The sequence below is a fragment of the Hippocampus zosterae genome, chromosome 4 (assembly GCF_025434085.1).
Source record: "Hippocampus zosterae strain Florida chromosome 4, ASM2543408v3, whole genome shotgun sequence".
NCBI classification, from domain to species: Eukaryota; Metazoa; Chordata; class Actinopteri; order Syngnathiformes; family Syngnathidae; genus Hippocampus; species Hippocampus zosterae.
Genome location: NC_067454.1, coordinates 2,229,069 through 2,251,138, shown reverse-complemented (window position 1 = coordinate 2,251,138; position 22,070 = coordinate 2,229,069). Strand labels below are relative to the sequence as shown.

General features: G+C 47.9%; 1 protein-coding gene and 1 long non-coding RNA gene across 5 annotated transcripts in view; both read right to left on the bottom strand.

The window, feature by feature from the left end:
• The window catches only part of LOC127599127 (uncharacterized), a 9,799-nt gene extending 7,322 nt beyond the window's left edge, over window positions 1–2,477 (bottom strand). Inside the window, exon 1 of the long non-coding RNA XR_007962008.1 lies at window positions 2,300–2,477. This is a non-coding gene — a long non-coding RNA (uncharacterized LOC127599127). The remainder of the gene's footprint in view (window positions 1–2,299) is intronic.
• A 9,280-nt stretch (window positions 2,478–11,757) lies between these two features.
• The window catches only part of LOC127599010 (protein diaphanous homolog 3-like), a 79,954-nt gene continuing 69,641 nt past the window's right edge, over window positions 11,758–22,070 (bottom strand). For all 4 annotated transcript variants that reach the window (XM_052062627.1, XM_052062624.1, XM_052062628.1 and 1 more), the window contains one exon: window positions 11,758–12,938. In XM_052062627.1, the coding sequence (XP_051918587.1) occupies window positions 12,580–12,938 (359 nt within the window). In that variant the 3' untranslated portion in view covers window positions 11,758–12,579. The remainder of the gene's footprint in view (window positions 12,939–22,070) is intronic.

Here is a 22,070-nt window from a genome sequence, read left to right as displayed (position 1 = left end):
GGAAAAAAAGGATTTAAAGCAGAGGTGTCCAAAATATGGCCCGTGGTCCATTTGTGGCCCGCCATTTTTAAGCGGCCCTCGACTTTAAGATAAGATATCCTTTATTCGTCCCACACTGGGGAAATTTACAGCCTCCAGCAGCAAGAATGTATGTAGAAAGAAGAAAGGAGAAAGAGAAAAAAAAAAACAAAAAAAACAACAAACATCTTTCAATTAAATACAATATGAACACAATGGATAAATCACAGTACTATTTACAATTTTCCTTCACATAATTTAATTATTATTATTATTATGATTGTTATTTTTTTATTCATCAGCCGAGTAGCAATAAATTGCTACTCGGATTAAAAAAAAAAAAAAGGTTTAAGATATTTTGGTGACTTCTTTTCATGAAAAAGGCAACCCGGCTATTTTTTTTTTCACTTAATGGCATCAAAATGCGGGCCAGGCGTCCTTAATATTCTTGAAGCCCAACTTTCACATTCAGCCCCGTGCGTCCGCATCCGCATACATCGTCCACAACAAAGTGGGAATCTAACACTACAGTCATCTTCCTAACCGCTTGATCCTCACTAGGGTCGCGGGGGGTGCTGGAGCCTATCCCAGCTGTCTCCGGGCAGTAGGCGGGGGACACCCTGAATCGGTTGCCAGGCAATCGCAGGGCACACAGAGACGAACAACCATCCGCACTCACACTCACCCCTAGGGACAATTTTAGAGTGTTCAATCAGCCTGCCATGCATATTTTTGGAATGTGGGAGGAAACCGGAGCACCCGGAGAAAACCCACGCAGGCCCGGGGAGAACATGCAAACTCCACACAGGGAGGCCGGAGCTGGAATCGAACCCGGTACCTCTGCACTGTGAAGCCCACGTGCCAACCACTGGACTACCGGGCCGCCCTCTAACACTACAGTGGTTCGGAATGTACTTAGATGCACACGAAATCTTTTCGCTCACCAATCAGGTCACGAGAATCCCTCATCTCTGCCCGTGGTAGTTTAGTTTTCAAAATAGATGGAATATTAGTGCGTCTTCAAATGTTGTGAAAGACAGACTGTTCCCAGAGCAAAACTACAGCTGACTCAGACACTCCAAGCCCTCGGCCCCAAATCAAACGGCAACGCTATCTGCCAGAAGGGGGAGTGAAAAAAAAAAATCTAGGAAACACATCAAAGTTGAGTCTCTGGAGCATTTTTTTTCCTACATGCTGCCTAGATTATGACTCCATCTATATGGACCCAAACACATCCATAGAATCGCTGATTGCTGAAGAAAACACCATAACATGACCCATAATGAAAGATGATTAGTCCTCGCCATCGCTGGAAACGTTCCAAGTGGAACTTTGACTCCAACACACGCCCGGAGGCTTTTGAGCACACCCCCGCGCGGTGGCCACGTGTTGCTTGATCTGACCTGAGCGTTTAGACCCGAGGGAGAATTAGATGGGATCGGTTCTTGAATGCCAGCGTCTCATTTACGGCGCAGCCTCAGAGTCTGCAGAAACAAACGAGTGCATTTCACTCCATACGGCGTCCGCTCATGCTGGCAGGAAATGGCCGAAATGAAAAGAAACGAGGGAGCCGCGGCGACGATTGGCGGCAGGTGCTTCATCATCTCCGTTGCGGTGCATCTGCTCAGTAAGGTAATTATACGGATGTAAATAAGTCACGCACGTCATTTATTCACCTGCTGATCCTGAGTCGTGAATCAAAAGGATTTCCAAAACACGTTACGTCAATGGGTGTCCAAAGTATGGGAGCGGGGCCATCCACTTTGTGCTCTATGGCCAATTTAGGAAGCCATCACATTCATGATCCTAAAGTCACTGGAAAATGGTCGCCTTGCTACAATTTGTTCTTTTTTGGTGGGGGGGGGGGGTGTTCTGAAAGTGGAGATGGGATTCGGCCGCTGTTCAGTGCAGAGCTGGATCTGTTCTGTGAGATAGGCGGCTGCTGGCCACCCCAAAAACTCCTCGACTATTTGCCTTTATACCTTTAACAGAAAGCTGACGAACAATACAAACAATATACAACTGCTTTCTTGACTGACTATGGTGTGTTTAAAAAACAAAAACAAAAAAAAACGGACACATTTTAAAGAGGCTATTTGATCCAAAGTTTGGGGCACCCCTGCTTACATCTTCCGAGCCGCTTGATCCTCACTAGGGTCGCGGGGGGTGCTGGAGCCTATCCCAGCTGTCTTCGGGCAGTAGGCGGGGGACACCCTGAATCGGTTGCCAGCCAATCGCAGGGCACACAGAAACGAACAACCATCCGCACTCACACTCACACCTAGGGACAATTTAGAGCGTTCAATCAGCCTGCCACGCATGTTTTTGGAATGTGGGAGGAAACCGGAGCACCCGGAGAAAACCCACGCAAGCCCGGGGAGAACATGCAAACTCCACACAGGGAGGCCGGAGCCGGAATCGAACCCGGTACCTCTGCACTGTGAAGCCGACGTGCTAACCACTGGATGCCGGGCCGCCCCCCCCCCCCCCCTGCTTTACACGATCTGCAAATTAGATGAGACGAGCTATTTATTTGCTCGCTATCGGCATTTGTACCTTTTTGGCCCTCAACTTTGTTTTAATCTCAATTCATCCATTAGGCAAAGATGTCAGGGTCGTCTTCAACACGAAAGCAATTTGCTGAACGCGCGCATTAAAAATGCATCATGTGTGTGTGTGTGTGTGTGTGTGTGTGTGTGCGCATGCAATATTGCCTGAAAGGCAACAAACATACATAATCATGAGAGGAAGGACTTGCAGATCATATAACTTTCCGTCATATAAATCTTGTTCTTGGATGTCACATTGTCTGTCGGAAATGATGTGAACGTGGAGGATGACAAATAAACCCAACAGTTATTGAAGTACAAATGGGGGGGGGGGGGGGGGGTCCCGTCCACAAAGAGTCCAGAAGGACAACCAACGCCATATGGCAAAAGGCAAACAACAAAACAGCAGAGCTCTCGCACACGACCGCCAACCACGGCGCCATCTTGATCTTTTCAAAGGTATAAAATTCAAGGATGACTTGATTTTCGGATATTTCATGAATACAAGTTGAAGAATTTCAGAGTTGTCCTTGATCCTTTGATTTCACCGAATGCCGCGCTTTGGACATTTGAGGACCGATTTATGCGCCCACCACCACCACCACCACCGCAAAAAAAAAAAAAAAAAAAAATCCAGGGTCACATACTTATTCTTGCAACCGTATATTAAAATTAGGTGGTCTTCTTTTCATAGCTTTTTTGGTGTTCCTTTGTCTGGAAAGCTTTGAGAAAAAGTGCTTACCTGCTCTCGGGGGGGAATGTGTGTGCACGATGCACAAGCACACACACACACACACACATGCAGAGACACTTTGTTGGGATGCCACGGTCTGTTCCTCTCCAACTGGGATGCAGCTGCCAATTGAACAACTCTCCACAACAAGTATCAACTGAAACTGAAAAGCACACTATTAAAAAAAACAAAAACAACAACAAACAAACAACAAAAAAAACAGCGTCTCCGTTTCCCAAATGGTGCCAAAATAATGATGCTTTCATAGATTGTTTGAGGGCCGAGAGCATGTTCAATTCATGACCACATCCAGTCGCTGTGTGTGGATTAAATTTGACTGGCATGCTGCAAACCTCGTGAATTGTGTGTATGTGGGTATGAACAGAAGGTTGTCCTCAGTGGAACTCTCCTGAGTCGGCTCTGCAGTCCTAAATTCCATTCAGCTGTACAGTTCAGGGGCGGCCCGGTAGTCCAGTGGTTAGCACGTCGGCTTCACAGTGCAGAGGTACCGGGTTCGATTCCAGCTCCGGCCTCCCTGTGTGGAGTTTGCATGTTCTCCCCGGGCCTGCGTGGGTTTTCTCCGGGTGCTCCGGTTTCCTCCCACATTCCAAAACATGCATGGCAGGCTGATTGGACGCTCTAAATTGTCCCTAGGTGTGAGTGTGAGCGCGGATGGTTGTTCGTCTATGTGTGCCCTGCGATTGGCTGGCAACCGATTCAGGGTGTCCCCCGCCTACTGCCCGAAGACAGCTGGCGACCCTAGTGAGGATCAAGCGGCTCGGAAGATGAATGAATGAATGAATGAATATTGAAAGAAGCCCAGTGTTTAGCACGTCGGCTTCACAGTGCAGAGGTACCGGGTTCGATTCCAGCTCCGGCCTCCCTGTGTGGAGTTTGCATGTTCTCACCCGGGCCTGCGGTGGGTTTTCTCCGGGTGCTCCGGTTTCCTCCCACATTCCAAAAACATGCGTGGCAGGCTGATTGAACACTCTGAATTGTCTGCTAGGTGTGAATGTGAGCGTGGATGGTTGTTCGTCTCTGTGTGCCCTGCGATTGGCTGGCAACCGATTCAGAGTGTCCCCCGCCTACTGCCCGAAGACGGCTGGGATAGGCTCCAGCACCCCCCGCGACCCTAGTGAGGATTAAGCGGTTCAGAAAATGGATGGATGGATGTACAGTTCAGTTCCTTTTTGGGTTTTTTTTTTTTGCATTTTCAAAATAAAATGCGTCATGTTTATGAGTGCTCGAGGACCCAAAAGCTGAGAGGAAAGAGAAGGCAAATAAAACACGAAATCAAAAGTGCGAAGCAAAACTCAAAGTAACAACAAAACACCAGGAAATCCAAAAACACATCCCTACGAGAAGAAACAAAACGACGCCGCAGCAACAACGAGTCAACAAAAGAGTGGAAAAAACAAAACAAAAACAGAGAACCAAATACAAGCACCCTGACGAGACACAAAAGGTTTGGCGATCGCTGGTGGGTTCACACAGGGGTGTCCAAACTTTTTCCGTTTGAGGGCTGCATACAGAAAAAGGGCCACTTTCAGATCCGCCATCTTTTTGAAACACGTCAAAGTCGGTCAAGAAAGCAATTTGATAGTTTGTATCGTCTCGTTGATTTCATTGACTTTCTATTCAAGGTTTTCAGGCAAACGTTTGCAAATTTTCGGGGTGGCCAGCAGCCCTCTCTCTCACGGAATAGATCCGGCACTGCACTGAACAGCAGGCGGATTTCATCTCCACATTCACAACCAAAAAAAATTAAAAAAAAAAAAAACCCGACAAAAACTGTTGACAAAAATCATCGGCAGCTGCGGAATGAAAGCGACGTCGCAGCTTCCCCCCCGCCGCTGTCGATTTGTATGTTGAGACCGATGACTGTCATCATTCGATTCGGTGTCGGCTACGGAAACCGTTGCAGCCGCCATTAGTGGAATTGTAGCAAAACGTGAAAACGTTTGTACGTCAACAAACGACGTGTGCGCGATGTCATTTAGACCGCTAACATCCATGTCCTAAAAGTGAGGACGCAATTTGTCAATGTTGGGTTTAGTTCCCCTTAACGGGGGGGTCTGAATACATTTGCCCATTGGAGCTAATCAGCAGCAATCGCACCCTATTGTTCCTCTTTAATTGAGACCCCCCCCCCCCCCCCCCCACACAATCTCTCAGCAGGTGCACCAGTAAGCGCAAAAGGTCATGGCGGCAGTCTAATTGGAAGATATTCGCCTGTCTTTTTTTAATTCGAGAGCCTGCCGGTGGAGGATGAGGGAAGCCAAGCGGGCGATTTCGCCTTTTCCAAAAGCTGGGGCACAAGTGGTGGCTGTTTACTCGCATCGGCGCTGGCAGGGAGTCGCCACAGGGTGTCCGACCCCCGGGAGGTCGACACGCATGGAGCATTGCCGCGGTCCTTAGAAACGTACAACTTATAATTAAGGACTGAGCGGCCTCGGCCAACCGGGAGGTTTGCCGTCGCTGGCTTTCCTCGGCTACAATTTTGTGGCCGATTGCTTGAAAGTCTTGTCGCTGTGCCGCCGTCGCTCTCCTAATAACCTCCGAGAGGCTCGACAACTATTTTCTTTTGTAACCAAAGCTTCTAGTTGTATTTCATGCATCCGTCCATTTTCTGGAACCGCTTGATCCTCACTAGGGTCACGGGGGGTTCTGGAGCCTATCCCAGCCATCTTCGGGCAGTAGGCGGAGGACACCCTGAACCGGTTCCTAGCCAATCGCAGGGCACACAGAAACGAACAACCCAGACAGTCCACAGTCCCACGCCAGGCGCTCGAGGCTTTCTTCTTTCCTCGATGATCACGGCGTACCAATTTCAGATTGATTACTTCCAGCAGATTGGCACGTCCCAACGCTCAAAATCGTCTCGGCTTTCGGAAACGAGACAAATGAATGCGCTTTCCAGAAGTGGCCCTCGCTTCTTGGTATGTGTTTGAAGAGGAATTTGCACGGTCGTGGGCGGCTTGACGGTAGTCCAGTGGTTAGCACGTCGGCTTCACAGTGCAGAGGTACCGGGTTCGATTCCAGCTCCGGCCTCCCTGTGTGGAGTTTGCATGTTCTTCCCGGGCCTGTGTGGGTTTTCTCCGGGTGCTCCGGTTTCCTCCCACATTCCAAAAAACATGCGTGGCAGGCTGATTGGACGCTCTAAATTGTCCCTAGGTGTGAGTGTGAATGGTTCGTCTCTGTGTGCCCTGCGATTGGCTGGCAACCGATTCAGGGTGTCCCCCGCCTACTGCCCGGAGACGGCTGGGATGGGCTCCAGCACCCCCCGCGACCCTAGTGAGGATCAAGCGGTACGGAAGATGAATGAATGAATGAATGAATGGGCGGCTTGGGAGCACCGGAAATGTCTTGCCGCTTCAAGATAAATTGCCTTGACGCCTCATTGAAAGGTATCAAGATTCAAAGTGACCAATCCTGGAAACGCAGGAAGTTCCAATCGGTATCGTTTGTCACATTCTCCGTATTGAAGGCTGACGTCAATGTCATATCAGGGAGGGCCACCGAGGAGATTTGATGGTTTCTCTGTCGTTCCGCCCAGAAGTCATTCCTAATTGCTTATGACAAGCTTTGGAAAAGCCAACAGCAAGGCTTTGCTTCCTCGGCTGACTGACGCCAGCGCCCGCACGCGCCGAAGGAAAAAACAAACGCCGACCTTCTAATCATCTAAAGTCAGTGGCTCTCAAATTATTTAGACCAAGTGCGAGTTAAAAATAACATGGCTCTCCGTGCACTACATACAGTAGTATAGTAGGCCTATCCCCGCCCCCCCCCCCAAAAAACACATTTGTTATTATCTACATTAAAATCACCATTCAAGGGTGGCACAAAATTGCTGAACAGAAACCAACATTAAGTGCAAGAATTCATTTTGTGCATATTTTTTTCGCAACACCCCCCCAACAGAAAAAAACCCCTCCGCTCATTCAATTGCTTCAATCTTTTCTGCTTCAGGACAAAGGCGGGACAATCACAACAATACCTCACGCTGATTGGGTGATCCGGTAACTTCTGTTTTGACCAATCCCAGCAACCAATGAAAATGTCCGGCTCGTTTTGAGCAGATGAGTCCTTGTTTGCGGACGTTGTATCGGTCTGTCGTGGTGAAGAAGGAGCTGAGCCAAAGGGCGAAGCTCTCAATTTACCGGTCGATCTACGTTCCAACCCTCATCTATGGTCACGAGCTATGGGTCGTGACCGAAAGAACGAGATCCCGGATACAAGCGGCTGAAATGAGTTTTCTCCGCAGGGTGTCCGGGCTCTCCCTTAGAGATAAGGTGAGAAGCTCGGTCATCCGGGAGGGGCTCCGAGTCGAGCCGCTTCTCCTCCACATCGAGAGGAGCCAGATGAGGTGGCTTGGGCATCTGATTCGGATGCCTCCTGAACGGCTCCCCGGTGAGGTGTTCCGGTCATGTCCCACCGCTGGAGAGACTGTGTCACCCAGCTGGCCTGGGAACGACTCGGAATCCCCCGGGGAGAACTGGAAGAAGTGGCTAGGGAGAGGGAAGTCTGGGCTTCCCTGCTAAAGCTGTTGCCCCCGTGACCCGGCCCCGGATAATCGGTAGATGATGGATGGATGGATGGATGAGTCCTTTTTTTTTTTTTTCAATGACGAGGACAAGTGGCATCGGGGCGTCGAGTGATAGTTAGTTAGTTAGTTAGTTAGTTAGTTCGTTAGATAGATCGCTTTTTGTAATGTAGATGTGCGGGTAAAGGGCACAACAGTGACTTTTGAATCGAGTCGATTGTGAACTGAGAAACGTTTTCGTCACTGCCGCATATCCCCCCCCTCCCCCCAAACACGTTGTGCACAAACGAGGCACATATAATTTTTTTTTAAGACTGCTCAAATGGCGGAATACGGCCCTTTTTGAGCATTCCGATCTCATTGTGTTGACACCATCAAAGGATTGCGGTTCAGCCCGCAGGAGGTCTCATTCAAAACCTGTTGCGATGACCAAACGCGATGTTTCTTTTTGAGCGCGGCGGCGAGGGATTCTCCTTTTTCCATTTCTTTAAACGCGACTCATTGTTTTGCCGATTGACGCCGGCAACAAGAAAACATCCGCAAAACATCACAGCGGGGGGGGGGGGGGGGGGGGGTGCAGAACAAACAAAGAAACACACGAAGGAGGCCAAACATTTCCGTTGGCGTCACGCGACGGTGATCAAAGACGAACAAGACACACAAACGCACCTGCCGCAACAGATGGCGGTCGTCTGGTCCCCGTGACATGATTCGTTTACCGACAGTCGCCTTGTGGATCTGAGCGGCATGTCGAGGAGCCTCCCCACCCTGCTTCGGTGCTGCCGGATCAGTGGGATTCTGGCACCCAGTCGGAATCTTTGTTGCAGCTTTATAGCTCGGAAGTAAGGGGGGAGGGGGGAATAAAATAAAATATGAAACGCTTTGGTAGTAGAAATAAGAAACCCCCCCCCCCCACACACACACACAAAATAAAAAGACACAGCTCAGTCTCTCAGAAGTCCAATTTCTTAGATGTCGGGAGCGAAAAGTTTTGAGAAGAGCAGCGGATTCTGGCATTGACGCACGGAGCAATTACAACAATTCTTCTTTTCAGAGGCGTAAACGCCGAGACGCCGTCGGGAGAGTCTCGGCTGGGCGCGCGAATAAATGTCTTGTTGTCGTCTGTTCCGGATGCGCTCGCCCGCATCTGATGTTAAGAATCAAAAATAATTAGATGGGCTTTCATATGCAACAAAGACGCCGCTGTTGTCGCCGCTCGCACAAAGACAATCGTTGAATGGAAGACACCCAGGTGGTTTTCTTTTTTCAACATTGATGTCGCGGAGAGTCAAAAGGAAATAGCCCCCCCACCGACCCCCCCATAGGTTGGCTCGTCCTGCGACTTTTTCTGCAAGCTATCGGATGGATGCACAAAGCGCGGGCTTCCGCGACAAGCAAGACCATCCTGACTGGATTCAGAAAGGATGGAGTCATTGGAACTGGAACGGAGTCAGAGTCTGACGACAGCCATGCAGGTAAGGGGCGGGGGGCGGGGGGATTCCATTTCGCTTCTTTTACCAAGTTGGCGGTGTGAGGACCACATGTGTTTTTTTTTACCTGAAATTCAAATGATGCGCAAAAAAATGCGACTTATACGTCAGTGGGGCTGGTGCGACTTATACTCCGTAGCGGAGTCCGCAAATTCCAGCAGTTGCAATCGTTATTTTGTCCGCAGCGGGACTCGAAATGAGACCGTGCGGCGACCAAAGGCCAAAGTCCTCGGGATGACTTTCCGCCTGGCGATGACATGACAACCGCGGCAGTATGACAAAGTCAAGCAAAGATGAATGGAAATAATTGCGGTCCAGGACAGGCAAACGTGGCATCGTTGAAGTGATTGCTTGTCTCCTATGATGCCACGCGGCCGTGAACCTTCAGCGTAGGACAGCTTGCGGCATGGCTTAGAGCTATCCGAGAGTGTAATTTGAAAGGGGGAGGGGCGGGGGGGCAGAAATAAATGCTCTCCTTCAAAAAATACTTGCACATGAAATGGAAAAAAAATAAAATAAAGGAAGAAGCCTCGCTGTTCAGACCTGCGCTTGTTGAAACCAATCCATTCCTTGCCGCGTATCCGGGGTCAGGTCACGGGGGCAGCAGCTTTAGCGGGGGAGCCCAGACTTCCCTCCCCCCGGCCACTTCTTCCAGTTCCTCCCGGGAAATCCCGAGGTGTTCCCAGGCCAGCGGGGTGACTTTGTCTCTCCAGAATGTCCTGAGGTCGTCCCTGTAGCCTCCTGCCCGGAACACCTCACCAGGCATCCTAATGCCCGAGCCGCCTCATCTGACTCCTACTCGACGTGGAGCAGAAGCGGCTGGACTCTGAGCCCCACGTCGATGAAGGAGTCAGTGGTGAAAGAATGAACCAGTGGTGTGCATGCTCCGATTCTTTTTCCCCACCGTGACGTGGTTCGATAATGCGGAGCGCAACGGGGACCGTGCAGCTGGTCATTTTTCGTTTTTTTTTTCCCCTCTCCCTACCCAGCGTTTTTCCTTTCTGAATTCTGATTGTAATTTCCCCATTGCGGGACAAATAAAGGATATCTTAATCTTAATTGTAAATGTCAGGAGCCTGTGTGGGGAAGAGTCTTAACTCATTTCAGATAAGACTACCAAGCAATGTGTCACAAAGCATATTTTGCTTGAGCGCTCAATTATCAAATGAGCTCCACTCCAATCGATTTGCCGGCAATGTTTGCTGCAGTTGCTGCTTATTTTTTAACAGCAGATGCCCCCCACCCCCCCCTACCTCCTTCACCCGTGAGGGAGCTGGCATCCCGTACGTGATTTGAAATATTCAGAAAACACGGAGTAAATCGCGTATTAGCAGCGAAAAGCCAGAATTGAGGGCCAGGGGAGCTTACAAAGTGAGCGGTAAGATCTAAGTTTCAAGAGAATTTTTGTTCTCAGACCAGAGTCAGTCTTCAGAGTCCAAATCCACCACTTGCGTTTGACTTCTTGACAAGGCCAAGCGCCCCCCCGCCAGTGGACCGGACATTTGGCGATGGCCTCTGGGTTTGTTTGGACCCGGAATAAGAATTACATTCTTCCAGTAGACAAACAACTAAAGAAGCATCCGGCCGGCAGTAAGCCACAAAATTGTTTTGGGCAAGCCGAAGCATTAGTGTAACAAACGCGCTGTGTAGGACAAAACAATGGATGGCTTCCTCTTTCGGGCTTTTCGTCTCCTCTACAATGTAAGTGACACCATCGACGGCAGATGACAAATGATTCCGCCCAGAGGATTGGAACATTTGAAAAATAAAGAGTGCTGTAAAATTGCACAGCTCTGTGTGCCGAGCGCGATTATAAATATAGCTCCACGGTCGCTCTTTGACTCAAGGGGAGGGGGGTGGGGGGAATAGTGACAAATCGGATCAGCTTTGGGTTGCCCAACTTCTGTAGAACTCCTCAGAGACCTTTGAGACTTCCATCTCCCATCAAAGAGACCCAAATTGCAATCTGCTTCACAATATGCGTTGTTCTACTTTGTTAGGCCCGTAGATAAACCTCATGGCCGGCGGGACGGAGGCCTATGAGGAATGACGGCTGCCCAAGTGCAAAATATATACAGTATATATATATTTTTTCCAGCACCACAATGGTTTGCCAAACTCAAAGAAAGAAGTAGAGCAAAAGTGCGCCGCTTCGACATTCGTCAGCGGCCCCCCGGGTCACTCGGCGGTCTGGCATTATTTCAAGATGACCCAAACTAATGGACAGTCGATCGGTCCGTCATGTCATTTTAAGCACGCAACAGAAAAATAAAAACAGACACCAAACAGGTAGATTTCTTTTTTGAAAAAAAAAAAAAAAAAAAAAGGAAATCACTTCCTACCTTAGTGGGAGACCGGGCACCCGCAGGAGTTTAGATTGTTGCAAGGGGGGGGGGGGGGGGAATTGCAGACAATGACAGCATCTGTCGTACAGCCAACTATTTTATTGCAAATTAGGATAGAAAACAAAGCGTACAGTATCAAGTATGCAGACATTAACATTTTTATTTGCAAATTTGGAATAGTATTTTAAGACTTTAAGTACTGCTTGGGTAGACAGTAAATGTTCCCTCAGCTAAAACTAGGACCAATTTCACTTGTTAGGAACCCCCCCCCCCCAAACAAAATAACAATAATGCCTTCAAAAACATAAAATTATATTGCAAGTAATGCATTAAGTAGAAAAACTTTTATTGTCAATAGAAAATACAAAACGCAACATAAGGAAAATAGAACCACGAAGCTTCGCCGCAGTGTCGTTCGATAGCAACACGAAACTTCACTTAGAAGGATTTCATAGCAAAGTAGGTGAGCGGCATTTTTATAAGAGTAGAAAATCGTTGAAAAACATTGCAGAAAAACCGCCCGTATGCATCGAGTATACTTTTTGACTGAATCCATTTGAGAGCCCGCTGACAATATACGATAGACGAGAAAGATAAATACAAGTTAAAGATAAATACAAAAAGTGCGGAGTCGTGCTGGAATGAAACAAAAATCTTTTTTTTTGGACACTGCAGGATTAAAAGTCAGATTTCACACTTTAATATTAACACAGGATCAGTTTTCCTGAAGCAAAGTGTAATTGTGGCCTACTCGTGTCATTTTGATCTACTTTCTACCACGTATGCAAATTTGGTCCAGATGAAATCCGTCTCATTCTGCGTAGCTTCGTGCAAGACTCGATTCTTTTCGATGGCAAACATTCATGTGGTGGACAGAATTTGGCTTGGAGGGCGGGACTTGCTACAAGGCCCTGAGTTTTGCTAACAGAGCTTCCACATCGGACTCCCCGCTGGCGCTCGGGAGCACGGCGGCGCCCGTGGACCACGTCTGAGAGGCCGGGGGCTCCCCTTCATCCCCTTTGTCGATCTCTGTCGCTTTCGAGTCTCGCCTCTCTGGCACTCTTTGGCTCTGTAACACATGAGCGTGGCCTGGGGTGTTCCTGTTCCCGTGTCCTCCATCTGAACACAAGGCAGCTTTGGCCGGTGGCGCCGAAGCCGCTTTGCTGTCAGATTCCGAGGGCGGCGAAGCCTTGACCGGCGCAGAAGCGGCGTTTACGTTTAACCGAGAGCGAGACTGAGGTAAAGTTTCCTTCTTGTTTTCTGTAAGGAGAGGGGGGGGGGGGCAAAAAAAAAACAACAAAACGGTATTTGTCAGCAGCGAGACGGTTAGATGCACGCAAGCATACCAAATGAATCAAAAATGACAAACACGCTAAACACAAGGTGAAAATTGTCAGTGTGTGGGGGGAAATGCGCACGACAGGGCGACAGGACAGAACAGCAAAGAGAAGCGAGAGGCACGTAACGGGAAGCAAAGTCAACGCACGCATCCGTTGACCCGACACCGTTAGCTTGGACGCACGCGCGTGCCTTATAACGGACGCAGCGATTTGCTGCGGCAGGCTTTCGGCCAAGGCGAAATGATAAAAATAGATGCAGCCCATCGACGGAAACGCAATCACATTGTATGCTAGCTTCTTTCCATCTCCAAGTCTGTTTTTTTTTCCCCGCCCTCATACGCCGTCCACCACCACCACGGCGCACACGAGCTCGCCCCAACGCCGCCGGTTTCAACATTGTTATCCACTCTCTTCATCTCGCTCCCTTCTCCTTGGGTGGCTCTCGTCATCCTTATTTTAGCCCGAGTCCACCCGCACGACCTCCGCGCCCCCCCACCCCCCCGCTCCCATTTGATTTCATAGTTAGGAGAGTCAGCCGGTGACCAAATGAGACCTGCATTCTGAATTATAATCCCCTGTGAGTAGATCTTCGACTTCATCATCAGTATGTGCGCGCCGACAGGAGAGGGGTGAATCCATATTCATGTGACCTTGAGACGGGAGAAGGAGCGGGCAGGAGCGCAGACGCCGGCGCATTGAAAGTTTTTTTTCCCCGAGAAAAAAGGAGTCAAACACAGCCGAGCAGAACTGAACAGGGCCCTCTCTGTCAGCCAATCGGTAATGAGTTTGGAACGCGGCCAGTCAAGTCATGACAGTGTGTTTTATGGCCACGCTGACGGATGACAAGGAGCGTCCCTGAACACAAACTCTGACAAATAAATAAGGATATAGGGAGAGAAGAGCGAGTGAGAGACAAGACAAGATAGAGCGGATGGCGAAATTAAGCAAAGTCAGCTTTGGATCGCATCACAGGTGTCAACGCTGCTTTTCAAAAGCCCCATCGTGCCCAAAATAGCGGGACAGAATTGAAGTTGGATAAAACAAAGTTATTGGACTGTGGCATAGACCGAGTCCATCATTGCGTTGTTTCTCGTTGCGACATTCACCCTGGTCACGGCTTTACCGCCCGATGTGTGTGCAATGCCTCATAAACGCATATTTCTTAGGAAACACACTCGGCGCTAATGTGAAAATTGGCAGCGGCGCTATCAGTAAATTGCCTTTTAACATCCAACATCCGGCAGGCTGCTGCTGAATTCAATGTCAGAGTCATCGTGGAGGTTGGGGGCTGGGCTGGAAATATTGACAATTCTTTGCTGCAACAGGGAATTCATTTCATTCATTCATCTTCAGTACCGCTTGATCCTCACTAGGGTCGCGGGGGTTGCTGGAGCCCATCCCAGCCGTCTCCGGGCAGTAGGCGGGGGACACCCTGAATCGGTTGCCAGCCAATCACAGGGCACACAGAGACGAACAACCATCCGCACTCACACTCACACCTAGGGACAATTTTGAGCGTCCAATCAGCCTGCCACGCATGTTTTTTGGAATGTGGGAGGAAACCGGAGCACCCGGAGAAAACCCACGCAGGCCCGGGGAGAACATGCAAACTCCACACAGGGAGGCCGGAGCTGGAATCGAACCCGGTACCTCTGCACTGTGAAGCCCACGTGCTAACCACTGGACTACCGGGCCGCCCACAACAGGGAATGATTTTAATTTTAGTTTAGTTTTAGTTTTAGTTTAGTTGTTTGTTTATTGAACATAAAACATATACAGTAATAATTTGACAGAAAATAAGGTAGATAAAAAAGTAAAAAGAAAGAAATCAGTCTTCATTCAACACAGTTGTTATGTTCAAGGGAGTAGGATGAAGTAAAAAAACGTATCTAGTCCTACCCCGTTATGCGTTTATATCTACTAAATCATTTTTATATCAATCAGAAAAGAAAAAGTAAGAAGAAGTCTCCATTAAGGCTCTTAACCGTGATATTTTTACAACTTTTGGTTTGTATCGGGATTATATATATCCTCACCCTGGCACTCTTGTGTCAATTTTCTCTTGTAATCATAATGGATATTGCAATACCTTGTTATATTTAAATTATTTTCATTCATCTTCCGAGCCGCTTGATCCTCACTAGGGTCGCGGGGGGTGCTGGAGCCCATCCCAGCCGTCTCCGGGCAGTAGGCGGGGGACACCCTGAATCGGTTGCCAGCCAATCGCAGGGCACATATAGACGAACAACCATTCGCACTCACATTCACACCTAGGGACAATTTAGAGTGTTCAATCAGCCTGCCACGCATGTTTTTGGAATGTGGGAGGAAACCGGAGCACCCGGAGAAAACCCACGCAGGCCCGGGGAGAACATGCAAACTCCACACCGGGAGGCCAGAGCTGGAATCGAACCCGGTACCTCTGCACTGTGAAGCCGACGTGCTAACCACTGGGCTACCGGGCCGCCCTTAAATTATTTTATTTTTTAAAAAAAGATGGGGGCATATATTGATTTTAAGCTCAAAGTAAAGTACGACCTCTTATCTCACTTTTTTTTTTTTTTTGGTCCGACATCCTTCAAGCATTCGAGTGGCGAACATGATCAAAGTGCTCTCAGGTTAAGTTTCTTCTCACGCTGACGTTCGGCGACACGCTCGCTCAGCCGTGCTTTTAAGTCAAATAGCTGCTCAGTGTTTGCCTTTTGCGCAAGCTGCAAAGCAAAAGCCTGAAAGATGTCAAGTGTGCCTCATCTCCCGTTTGATAATTTCATCTGAGAGCCGACAGGACAAGTCAAGCGCAAGTCGCCAGCCGCTAACTGTTCGGACCGAGCCTCGAGTGGTGTGTTTCGGGCGACAGCGGCGGGGCCTAAGTATTGATGCGCACACTTAATCAATAAATAATCAGGCGAGAGTTAAGGGCCTCCATCTGAATTTGAATTCTTCAGTGCAACGAGGCATTTCCGAAGAGCAGTTTTTCACAAACTGTTGAGCGGTGAATTCCGGCACTGCCTTCAAGTGTGCCACAAAAAAAAAAAATAATAAAAAAAATAAAAATAAAATTAAATTTAAAAAAATAAAAAATTGGCAAATCACCTACCCTCTCCTCGCCACAACGTCGAAAGACATGTTTCAGAACCGCCACACGGCACAGTGCGATGTCACGTGAATTGACGCTTGGCAATACTGACCCAAAAACGAACCGTACTCTGTACTCCTCTCAAGTTCCTCCCATTCCTACACTTTGCCTCAAACTAAATGAAGGGAAATAGCGCTTGAAATGTTTTCGCCAACCTCCGCTGCCGCTTTCATTACTCGACATCCGACACTTCGAACACCTGTGGTGCGATTCAATTTTTCACTGCATAGCAGCACAACCTACATTTCCGCCACCAATTTTCTCAAAAAGGTTGAATTGTTCAAGTTCTCGGTCCGTCTCTATGGGGGGTGGGGGGACTCAAATTGGGATAGAGATAGTGTTTCTCTCAATTTTGCTTGACGAGTTTTGAGCTCTCAGCCTATGTTGCCGGGCAAATCAAATACTAATTATTGTAAACATAGGTGCACAGGGGCAGCCCGGAAGTCCAGTGGTTAGCACGTCGGCTTCACAGTGCAGAGGTAGCGGGTTCGATTCCAGCTACGGCCTCCCTGTGTGGAGTTTGCATGTTCTCCCCGGGCCTGCGTGGGTTTTCTCCGGGTGCTCCGGTTTCCTCCCACATTCCAAAAAACATGCGTGGCAGGCTGATTGAACACTCTAAATTGTCCCTAGGTGTGAGAGTGCGCGTGGATGGTTGTTCGTCTATGTGTGCCCTGCGATTGGCTGGCAACCAGTTCAGGGTGTCCCCCGCCTACTGCCCGAAGACAGCTGGGATAGGCTCCAGCACCCCCCGCGACCCTAGTGAGGATCAAGCGGCTCGGAAGATGAATGAATGAATGAATAGGTACACAGGTAAACATGCACGTATGTATGTCGGATGAGATTGTATTTTGCAGAAACGCAAAAGGCCCCGTCGATGCTCCCCCCTCCCATCGGCAAATAGCTGCAAGAAAGAATTCACATTTCCCCCCCCCCCTCCCTCATCAGATCATTTGGTCCATTTGAATTTGCCACATCAAACAGGATGCAGACGAGCCTTTCCTCTCATCACTCTGGCGCTCTCCATCTCGCCGCTCTTATGAAGTTTGCAGCATTTGATCACATAAAGAAGAAAGTCGTCCGACACTTATAAAAAGATGCACTTTCTCCCTGTGGAGTGATTGACACAACATGTTAAAGCTAAAGGGATCAAACCTACGGCACGTATATGAACACCAAATACCGCAGCCGATGCAACGGTTTGTTGATCGTCCGCCCAATGAAAATTGTTTTATTGATCTCGTATTTTTTTTAGACTTAAAACAGTCAATTTCCAACTCGAACCGAACAACAAGTTAAGCGTTTGTTGATTGTTTTGATCACATACGGGACACGGGTGGATATTAGAATCGGGGAATTTATTTTCCCCACTTTCAAGCCATCCAGAGGAACATCAAGAAAAAAAATGACCAACAGGGGGAGACAGAACGGCAAGTTCGGGGCGGCTCGCTGTTAAGCGGCACTGAAGCCGTGTGAAACAATGTCTCAAAATTGAACCTGATTCCCCAACCATAAGAGCGCTACCCTGACCCGTTCTCCCCAGAGTTCGGGATGATTCTGAGACCCTTTGCCAAGCGAAAATTACACACATTTTGTGTCTTGATCAAATGTTAAGTGCCGTTTGTAACATTTGGATGTTCCCCTTAATGAGCAAGCTCTTTAGCATCCACAAACTGTCATCACACCGTTGCCTTAAGGGAAATATTGCATTGCATTGACAATGAGAAACGCTTCTTAACTGCCTTATTTGGTTAAACAAAGACTGACTAAGTAGAAAAACGGAGAAATACAAAGCGCATGAAAAGCAACTCCACTTTGTGAGGGACGCTTTCATTCTCCGCTAACAAAACTACAAACAAAGAAAATGGGAGTAACCTGATAATCTCGGGCTGTCACTCAGCAAGCCCAAATTGTCCAAACGCGTTCTTTAATTCATGGCATAGCTCAGTCCGTGTTGTCAAATCCAGTGAGCGACGAAAAGACGTTAGAAAGAGCGGAAACAGCTGGCCGAGGTCCTTCGTCTACTTTGCTTTACTCTAATGACATCGACGTGCAGGGTCACGGACTGAGAACGGATCCTCAACGTGGGGACGGCATCGCTTTCCAAAAGGTCTGTCTCGGGTTCCGTCCCGCCCGCAGACCGGCATGCAATTCCTTTTCACCTTTTCTATCAAACTCTGGCTGTTTCGCGGGTAAAATATTACCGACGGAGTTCACAGCCTCTGGCTTGAATTAAACATTTCTTGGTTTCAGGCTCCGCTACCTGTTGTTATTTATGTGGTTACCGCTGGTAAATATCCCCCCCATCAGCGAGCGCGTTAATACATATTCAATAGAACAGAAAGAGTCACAGTGACTGAGCACTTGGCAAGCGACCTTTGTACGGCTCTCGCACAGACAAAACACTGTTATTGCTCGGGGGGCGCGCAGGTGTAATTATGTGATAGTGAAACTTAATTTGAAGGTAAGGTTCGAAAGCTTCAGTTTTAGTTCATGTATTTTCCAAATGTGGTAATGGGAGTCAATGTCATTCAACACCCACCGCACACACACACACAGATGTCAACGGTGGATATTTATGACAGTGCTTCCGAAAGGATGTACAGTAAAATCTTGCGGTTAATGGGGACCAGATACCCCCCCCACAAAAAGTGAAAAAACGCAAAGTAGGACTTGCCCCCCCCCCCCCCCACACAAGGGAATTTTTCGCATTTGGTTATCCATACCTCTGCATTGTGAGGTCAATGGACTAACCCAGGCATGTCCAAAGTCCGGCCCGCGGGCCAAATCCGGCCCGCGGTCGAATTTCATCCGGCCCTCGGCCCCTGTCATAAAATCAGTGCCGTCTGGCCCGCAGGTTGGGCGCAATGGAACACGTGTTGCATTGACTGAGGTCTCGTAGACTGGTGAGTGATGTTTCATAGAGTACTGCTTCCCTCTAGTGGCTAAATGAGTAATAGCATTCACTAAATGAGTAATAGCATTTAGAGACTAGAGGGTATCACTCACGAGTTAACAAGACATCACTTCGTGTTTATATTGACTGATATGTCATATTTCAAATGATCCTTGCAGTTGTGGATATGTGTATTGCTTGTTCATTTCCCTGTTGTTCGAGTCAAAGGTTTTGTGACTATTGAAAAGTCATGGTGATACATTTTATGTTTCAAATCAATCAATTTGCACTCAGGAGACTTCTGTTTAAGAAAAAGTCAAGTGAATAAGCAGTTGCATGTGATATACCTGTTTCAAATGAACCAAAAGAAATTCTTAAGATTGTTGAAATTAAAATAAAAATGGAAATGTGAAACGGACTGGCTTACTAAAATTTGCTGAACAATATTGTTGTTCAATGTAAAGAATGTCAGCCAAGGTCGGCCCCCCGACATTTTACCACATAAAATCTGGCCCCCTTGGCAAAAAGTTTGGACACCCCTGCTCTAAGTATACAAAGAAGACACAATAAAGTTCTATTTTCCACTTGAATGGAAGTTTCAGTAAATACGTACACCTCCTATAGACGTTTGTCATTGCCCTTTTGGTTTGAAGTATTTCTCGTTGCCATTGTTTTCCAGTGCCAGTTGAGTGGTTGTGCTTAACACTCAGGCTGCTTGACAGATCTCAACATGCAAGGCCAGTCCTGCCAAACAGACTTATGAATTCCAAACGGCCCGGAGTCATGCTCTATATTTCATTGAAGTTGAATATTTAAAAAGATCAACCCACTCAAAAACCCTATAAAACCCATCGTTCTGGGGCCTTGTGTCCTAAAAATAAAATCGCATCTGCCATATCGCATTACAGACAGCCACGTCGGCCCCGCGTCTCTTCACCAGTTTGCTCTCCTGTTCCCCCCACCCCCACCTCGTTCTGACAAAACCCATCTGGTAACCAGGCTGTCTCCATCGACATCGAGTTTGCCCTCTTTCCCTTTCAAACAACTTTTTTCCTCCATGCCTCTCATGTGTGACCCTTTTCCTTCTCGCGCTCAGGAGCTCCGTTTCGTCCCCTTTAATAGGTGTACTGGAACGCTCCGGTAACTCTCTTACGAGCCTTGAGCTGTCCTTCAACCTTGTCTCTTAAAGCAGCAAGTACAACACACCCTTGATTTCTCTCTCGGTACTAAATTGAACTTTCCCCAAGTTAAAAAAATTGTGAAACATGACATAATGTACAAGATAATACTTATTTGAAAGAGAAGCGCACTACTACCTTGCGAAGGTGCTGGGCTCGCACGTAGTATTCCCAAAGGACAATTGCAATCACCGCAATACATTATTTTCACTCATGCAGAAAGTATACGGCAGTGATAATGGCTGCGAATAATAATAAACGAAGCTATTAATGAAACGGCTTGCATGCGCTCATGAAATAAACACTGTCTGCCACAAGTGTCTTGCTCGCTGAATGATGAACATCTTCATAAACAGCAATTCATCATTTGTGCAATTACGGTGTTTTCAGGCCAAAATAATAATACCCACTTCAAAAAGTGCTCTATCCATCCATCCATCCATCCATCATCTACCGCTCATCCGGGGCTGGGTCGCGGGGGCAACAGCTTTAGCAGGGAAGCCCAGACTTCCCTCTCCCTAGCTACTTCTTCCAGCTCTCCCCGGGGGATCCCGAGTCGTTCCCAGGCAAGCTGGGTGACATAGTCTCTCCAGCGTGTCCTGGGTCTTCCTCTGGGTCTCCTCCCGGTGGGACATGACCGGAACACCTCACCGGGGAGGCGCTCAGGAGGCATCCGAATCAGATGCCCAAACCACCTCATCTGGCTCCTCTCGATGTGGAGGAGAAGCGGCTCGACTCTGAGCCCCTCCCGGATGACCGAGCTTCTCACCTTATCTCTAAGGGAGAGCCCGGACACCCTGCGGAGAAAACTCATTTCAGCCGCTTGTATCCAGGATCTCGTTCTTTCGGTCACGACCCATAGCTCGTGACCATAGGTGAGGGTTGGGACGTAGATCGACCGGTAAAAAAGTGCTCTAACCGGTGCCATTTCCAGGAGGCCTTTGCTAACATCACGCCCACACTCCCCGAACACCCACACAGCATTTGCAACCTGCGGCTTTAGAATTTTCATTGATATTTTCTTATGGCGTCTACCATTTTGCCAAGGCAGAATATGGTGGGTTGTATACCTACATGTACAGCATACACATTATTGACATTTTTTTTTAAATCTGATTTGCAGGAGCGCAATTGCGTTAGATGGATGCTGCTGATTGATATTGCACAATTATCATTTGATGGCAATTCTGAAAATTTGAAACGGTAGTGGATGGTATGTATGACTGAAAACGGAAAAAAAAGAAGAGAATGGACTCAAGGGACTTGAAATTCTGCCCACAAAACGCTTCATTTATTCCTCACTTGAGCTCATATTTAATCTACGATGAATAAACATGACAAAGGCATGCCCAAGCCTGTGGGCAGGAGCATGTGTGCCCATTTATCAGCCTTTGGAGAATGCGATCAAATCAAGACGTATCAGAATTCAAATCAAGAGGCAATGAAAGCCGTGGTCCAGGATTTTTGCATAACTGATGTGATGTCTCATTGATAAATCAAACCCAGTACATTAACATAACATTGGAAGATGTTTACATTAGGTTTGGACCAGCTCAGAGCGGATAGACTACGGGCTATTATTTTTATGCTAAAAGTGGTCGTGGTACAGAAAATGTAGGTGTCAGCCATGAAGACGCAGTGCCTTTATTTATGATTTTTTTAAATTGTGCTTTTCCACAAAAACAGAGCATGAGACCGGGATTATGCAGCAAATCAATATTTCCTAATACTGTTGACTAGTGACAGTTACGGCAGTCTTCATTGTCCCTTTGACCTCTGACTAAGGCGTGACTAATGCCCTTTTCGTTTTTTTAAAAAAAGTGAAATTACTCCAAAATTACAAAA